This window comes from Anas acuta, chromosome 3 (genome assembly GCF_963932015.1).
Source record: "Anas acuta chromosome 3, bAnaAcu1.1, whole genome shotgun sequence".
NCBI lineage: Eukaryota > Metazoa > Chordata > Aves > Anseriformes > Anatidae > Anas > Anas acuta.
The window spans coordinates 106,827,569-106,835,109 of record NC_088981.1 but is presented as its reverse complement, the minus strand read 5'-3'; the positions used below and the strand labels follow the sequence as shown (position 1 = coordinate 106,835,109).

Below are 7,541 nucleotides of genomic sequence, written 5' to 3'. Positions count from 1 at the left end.
TTTTTAAAATTTTTTTTTCTTTGAAAGTTTAATGGGTGTGTTTTACAGGACTGTTACTGGTTGTAGGAAATGTCTGACATGACAGCTTTTACTAAGGAAATGTTGTGGTTGTCAGAATCCTACATTTCAGTATACCTTGAGGATAAAACTTTGCATCTTTCTGATATCTGAATCAATTTATCTCATGCCAGAGAGAAGGAAGAAGAGGAAAAGAACTCAGCCTATTTGTTCTAGAAAGTTGATGTAAAAATGTCTTCTGCAATTTATTAGACATAGAAGTGAAGAGTTTTATAGATTAAATACAGAAATAATATATGTTTCTGTATATATTAATACAGAAGATAGAATTTGACAGTAATTTATCTATACAAAATGACAGCTTATATTTCAGTTCCAGTATTTAGTAGTCACGGCTAGATTTTACCTACCTATCAGATATATAACACAAGATACAGACTATGACATTGATATTTATTTGTTTATGAACAAAAATTTTCTTACTATTACTCTGTTTCTCGATTTTTAGGTACAGCAGAAATGTGGATAAATAGACAACACTTGAACTAGCTATACATGTTCTTCCTTGTCCTAACATTAAAGTGCCTACAAACCAATACAGTTATTATCCTTATATATTTTTTTTTATTTACTTTTTTAAAAATCACTTTAAATCCTATGGATTTACTATTGTCCTCATTAAACAGAAGATCAGTCAGAACAGTGATATGTAAATCCTAGGAAACTCAGATAGCTTTTTGTTTCAACTTTAATATCTGACTAAGCTTAAAATTTCTCAGAAGCTTATTATTAAAAACAAAAAAAAAATGATAAAAGAAAAAAGCAAGACTCCCATCTCAGCAACTTGTAACTCAGCTTTAAGGCAATCCTACATCACCTTCCAGCATCGTGTCCTATGTATAACAGTGACCCTCACTCCCCCTCCCTCTTGCTCCTCTGGCACCCAGTGTCACAATGCTCCGGTGAGGAAGAAATTTTGCTGGGTTTGTTTGTTTTTTGTAAAGGCTCTTTACAGCAGAGCCAGGGGGCAGAAGGGCAGGTGTTCCAGGTGGGGTCTACGCCCGCTTGACGCTGTTGAGAAGCTCCGTCAGTTCGCTGATGTACTTGATGGTGTACTTCAGGGTCTGTATTTTGGTGAGGGGCTGGCCCCTCTGGCTGTAGGCGGGGGGCAAGTAGTTACGCAGAGTGTGTAGCGCGTCGGCCAGGGTCCTCATCCGCAGCTTCTCCCTCTCACTGGCCTTCCTTCGGCGCTGGGCCGACATCCGCACTTTGGTGCCCTTGGGTAGTCGGGCCTGCCCGGGGCTGGGTAGGTAGGCAGGGGGGAAGTCCACCAGGCCGTATCCCACCAGGCTGCCACCACCATAGGGGGTCTCTGCTGCCGCCGGGCAAGGGGATGAGGAGTAGGACTCAAAGGACGGCGTCGGGGACAAGCTGTGTGGAGAGGAGACAGGGTGCAGCTCGAAAGCCCCGGTGGCGTTTTTCCAGTCCCAGGACGATAAGCAGACAGAGTGCTCTGAACCCAAAGCATCTTCCATATTTATCAGTGTCTCGTGCAATTTGTCCATCCTGGAGGAGCGCGCAGGAGAAGCAATTCCCGCTGCCCGCCAGCAAAAGCTGGAGCCGCCGGCTGCCGAGACCTTTTTATGATGGAGGGAGGAAAGTGACAAAGTGGGAGCGTGGGTTTGGCGAGGGGAGTTCAAAGGAGCACCACAAGTGCTAAGATGGAAAATGAACTCCTGATGTGCTAGTTTCTTCTCAGTGATAATTATCAACCTTCAGCTAAAAAGCCTTTAAGCTAACAGGCAACAGTGAGAAAGGAGGAAAAAAAGATTATCTTCTTGTGACTAAACCAATTAAGGCTGCGCATCAACATTTAACGTTGCACTGGGGGAATAAGTGTTGGGAAAGGAAAAAGAAAATGAACAATTTTGCAAAACAGTTAGCAGATAGAGAGTTTAAAGATAGTGAGCATTAACACAGCCCCTGAATTTCAACCATTGAGCCCAGTATTCTGTGTAACTGAAAGCAACGGCACTACATCAGTGATGATTTGATTCATGCAGACTGTGGCTGAGGTAGTCTCTCGTTATAAGTGTCTTAATCATGGAAGTCAGAGATGGTTGTATTGTATTTTAGTATGTTATGGCTCTGTGGATTTCTCTTCTCGTTAGATTGTCATTTCTCTCTGGATCATGTGGTTTTCAGAAGATTAAAGGAGAAAAACAAGGCATTCCCTGTAGATTGCAAATTTATTTGTCATTTTAAATCATGGGTTGAGAGGCAAAGAGGAAATTTATAATTGTAAACAAAGTCAAAGTCCTATTTAAAAAAAAGTTGTATGAGGATGAAAAAATGTCTTTGAAAAAAAAATAAATGTCTAGGAAATAAAATAAATGCAAACTTTGGTCCCAGACAAGGCTTTATATATAAATTTAATACAAACTAGTATACAGATTAGACATGAAGGAGAAGACTAAAAGCTACTTTTTAAAAATGTCCTGTCCTACCTCTAGGACTTCTGCCAATAATAATAATAATAATAATAATAATAATAATAATAATAATACTTAAAAAATATATTCAGTCCTTACTGAATGCAACAGTAAGAATGTAACAGTTCTATGTTAAGAATTTCAACATAAAATGCAAAACTACCATCTAAATTAATAGCATTAATAATGAGCACTTTTCATCTGTAGGCCTCAGAAGAGTTTACAGTGATGATTAATGATCTCTGTTACTCTGGGGAAATGGATAAGCATAGTCAAGGAGGATCCTGCCCGAAAACACACAACAAATCATTAGGAGAGCCAGGAAAACTATCCAAAACTATTGGGCTTTGCAGCCACTGAGCAGTTCAGCTGCCAGCCATGTCTTTGTATTGGCTCATAATGGAGGCAAAATATAATATATATTTTAAAATATAAAAGAAGGGGAGAGAGAGTGCCAACCTAAGGGAAACAGAAAAGTAGAGTAGAATTTATTTTAGAGCTTCTGTGTAATGATCTCTGTGCTCCATAATCCACTCTGAAAAATGGGGGGAAATGCCTCCAAATGGCCTGTAGCCAAAGCAAACTGGAATACACCATTTCCTTGTGATTGTGAAATCCTCACTGCAATCACTAAGAGGAAAAAAAAAAAAAAAAAAAAAAAAGTGCATTTAAATTATGGGCCCATTCAATACTCGCTGAAATAATTTGGAATGCTTTTATGTATATTTGTTGAGTTTGGGATCAAAACACTGGGAAGTAGCTTGCAGGATACTTACTGATTTTATGCAGAGGTGAGTAAGAAGGAACCACAAAGTGAAAGGTTTCAGCATTTCAGCCTGGTGTAAGATGGTTTGACTCTGATGAAATGTACTCCATGCGGAAACTTAGGGAACAGCTTACCACAGTCAGGATTGCTTTAGGTTTTATTGTTAGCCAGTGGTGTTCTGATCTCTTATTTATTCTCTTTTTAAGGAAAATGAGTTGAAACAGTCCTTAGAATCACAAATTCCTGTTACAAATTAAAATTAAGACAAGATGAGCGACAGATACTTTCTGTGACATCAGTGAACTGAATGAGCTTCACTGAGCATCATTTTGATGGTCACCAAGTCACAAGTTAGAAACAAAATCTAATTTAGCATATGTAGGAGACTCATTCTTGTCCTAGTTAAAATCTCTCACCCACTTATTTTTCTCTTACCTTCTCAGCACTTGTATTTCATAGTGCCTTCATAGTCTGTGTATAACTGCATATAAATGTATGTGAACCATTCTTCTTCATGGTTTTTATTTTGGAATCAAATATTAAGCTCTTAAACACGGTCAAATTTAGAAGCAGAAATTTCAACAAATCACTAAACAATTCATGCTGACAGTTAATTTATACTTTCAATCTGTGAGTAAATGATGGAAAATATTGTTTAGATACCAAAAAGAGAATTAAAAAACTGTACTTGTCCAAGATACCATTGCTATAAGTGACTGCACACAGTCAGATTTCATCTCTATATTTTTATATGTAGGGATTTGTGATGAGATTAGCTAGGGGAAAGTAATATAAATTATACTGTTATCTATTTTTTGCTTTTTTATTATATCTTCTGGATAACTGTTTAGAGCTACTAAGGCAGGATATTAGAGTATGTAGACATCTGATCTGATTGTATGAAAAATCTTTGTATCTTCTAAGCTTATGCTGTTCTTACAGCTCAGCTTCTAAACTTATGAACTGCTACATGGAAGAAGAACATTTACAGGCTTTTCTATATAATGAATAAACAGGAGTAATGCTCACACTGCCTTGCAGTTGTGCTTCCTGTATCCTTACCAGAATGCTCCCAGGCACCATTTCAGCTTGAAACCAACTAGTCATGTGCTAGACATTGCCTGACTCTGGCTCAAGGGATGCCACCAAGGATATAGGGGTGAGCAAAGAGAGTTTACCTGTATGAATGTACTCGGTCTGGCAAGCTTCTTTTCAGAGCCAGAAAATAGGTTGCAACACTGTTTGCTCTACTGGCATAGATGCAGCCAGAGGTCTGATCTTGAGAAATAAACTCCCATTTCTACCCACAGTCCCCAGGTTTCCGAAATGTACTCGCATGAAGTGTGCCTAGGTTTTGGCAAAATTGAGAACGTAAGGTCTCTATTCATGATTCCTGAATGATCCACAACCTAAATAAGTCAATGGAGTGTTGTGGTATTTAGCTGTTCTTGGATTAGTTAATTTTGGACACCTCTGTCCTCATGAGAATAATCAGTTGGGAAATTAAATTATATCACAAAGTAATGAGACGATGATAACAGTAAAAAAAAAAAAAAAAAAAAAAGGCAATGGAAAAAAACTGGCAATGGTAGAACTGTTCCAGTGTTCTTTTATACAGGGTTTTAAAAAGTATGATACAGAGGAATGCATTAATACCAGGTTTATTCTTCTGTACCCTGTGACTATTTGATACTTTCCTGTTAAAAAAAGTCTAAGAAAGTCTAATATTTCAGGTGGTACCTTCCTAGAATGTAAATACATGCAAGAAATATGTTTGCAGTCTTTATTTTATTTTATGTCTGTCTCACAGGCTTGGGGAAGTTCCTTTTTGTCAGTAATGCCAAAACACTGAAGGGTAGTGAGATATGAGGTCAACACCAATGAAATACTCACTGACACTTGAAAAAATTATAAAAGATTTTCAGTTTGACTGACAGTTTTGATTTCCGTTTCAGTAATTTATTCTGCAATGTAAAGGCTAACATCTCAATCTTCATCTCCTTTAAAATGAAAGTTCCCCTGCTCAGATTTCTGTATTCATTACAGAAGGAAGGAGAAACATGTATGGACCAAATCTTTTTCTATTAAAAAAAATGTATAGATTAGAAGATTTTTAGTGCTTCTCTACATGTCTACCTTACCTTTTAATTTAAAAGAAGTTGTCCAAATAATCACTGCCATGCACAATTATGGTAGGTAATGAATTATTAATGTAGTTATTTAAGGACAGATCTATATTTTTCTCTATAAAAATATAGAGTAGATTTTCACCAAGTTGTGAGATTGGTAGAGGAAACAATAATGATAAATGATAAATAAAAATCATATTGAATGGGTAGAATGCAAGCTAAAACTGAGTAAGCATGAATAAATGTATTTTGGTAACACTAATACCTTAGCGGTCAACCTCCTTGAGAGACAGAACAGAAGTCCTTTGTATTGCAGATCATACAAATAGCCTTGTGGAGCACTTAGATGATATTATTTCAGCTTGCAATTTGTACCATAGGGAAAATAAAAATCTATATCTGCAAAGCTTTTAAAGTTGCGTCATCTCCTATTTAACCAGAGGTTTCCCAAGAACTAGGTGCTGTGCCTCCCACTCATTGTGGAAGTGGCTGTTACAGTCCTGCTTTGCACAGATTTGGCTACCCATATATAAAATGTAGCAGGAGCAGCTGCAGGTCGCACTGACTTCAGCAGACACAGCAGGTGTTCAACACTTCTGAAAAGTAACATTGGACACCTCAATTTATGCCCAAGCTTGCAATAAAGGAAGAGAAGGATCACCACATTTGTTATCAGGAGTCACATTAGCCACCAGGTAATGCTTCTCTCTTTTTTAAGGCTTTTCCTTAATTTGGATAGAAACTTTTTTTTTTTTTTTTTTTTTTTTTTTTTGTGAGTAGAGTTTGTAGCTTTTTTGTAGTTGTGGAAGAGCATCCAATCTCAAATTAAATAAATAAGACTTATAAGACTTGAAGATAAGCAAGCCAGATTGTGTCAGCAAATACAGTTTTATTTATATATTTATTTATTTTGAGGACAATATGCCCTCATGTGCAAGACTGCAGATGACTGTGCAAGACTGTGGAAGAACAGCTAGCTGCAATTCCCAGAGGGAAGGAAGGCAGTGAGAGAACCAGGACTGATCCTGAGTCCACATCTATAAGAGGAAGCCCACAACCATTACTGCAATCCATGAAAACCATGTGCAAATTGGATCCCTAATTGTTATCACCACCTTTGGCCAAACAAACCCAGTGTTATTCATTTGTAGTAAGAGCAGAAAACTAGTGCTGTTTAAAATCTTGCCTTAAACTTGTAAACCTTTTAGTGCTCTCAACTCAAAAATACCGAACTAAGAGGCTTGTGATGGAGGAGAAACATGCAAGTATCATTGATTTCACCAGGGCTTTGCACAGGGGCAAGGATCTCTCCACAGTTGCCCTGGTAGGATCAGGACCTATCTATTAGCTTTACATCCTCACATTTGATCCTCCAAATAGTGGCAGTCTCTATTGACCAAAAAGTGACATCAGCCCCGCAATTCATTTAAAACATCTGATCTCCAAGCAACTGGCTTCCTAGATGAAAAGGCCTACGTGTGGAATTTACACCTATCCACCTTTTAAGTGGAGTTTATTACCTAGTGGTTTTCAGCTGATTTTTCAGGCATGTCTTTTTAATACCCCTGTTAACAGAAGTTGAAAGGAGGTTAGGCTATGTGGTTGGTCTTTAATGTCTACTGGTTACTTCAGCCAGAAGGAAAGCAAAAAACTGGGGGAGGAATGGGAGTCTAATGAGATTTATTTTGCTCAGAAAATGAAAAGTAATAGGTATTATCAAAATAAAAGAAGATGTTTAGGTGGGAGAGCTCCATTATCTCTTAGTGCAGATTTGTTGTATCAACTTTCACATTAGTTTTTAGAAAAAAATCTACTGAAATTGAGTTGATGTATTTCAAAGTTTTTAATGGGAGAGGTGGAGGGATACCTGTTGTAAGTACTAAGATCATAAGCAGTACCTCCTTTCTGCCCAAAAGCATAAGTTCAAGTTGCATGAATGATAAAGTACAATATATATTTTTTTCCAAATGTTTCTTATGCTATCTTTGTGAACACCCTCATAATTGCTTTTGCCATGTCTGACAGTGGTTTCACAGGGCTATTTTTAAAATTGAGACAACATGTAAAGGTCCCAGAAAAAGTTCAAGATTGGTACTGTTAATTTCCTACTACTACATTGATTCTTTGTGCCCCATC

General features: G+C 37.4%; 1 protein-coding gene across 1 annotated transcript; it reads right to left on the bottom strand.

Annotated features, from left to right (window-relative positions):
• Window positions 1-1,662, bottom strand: MSGN1 (mesogenin 1). Its single transcript, XM_068675123.1, has one exon. The coding sequence runs from the start codon at window positions 1,581-1,583 to the stop codon at window positions 1,074-1,076; it is 510 nt and encodes a 169-aa protein (XP_068531224.1). The 5' UTR covers window positions 1,584-1,662; the 3' UTR covers window positions 1-1,073.
• Between the last annotated feature and the right edge of the window lie 5,879 nt (window positions 1,663-7,541).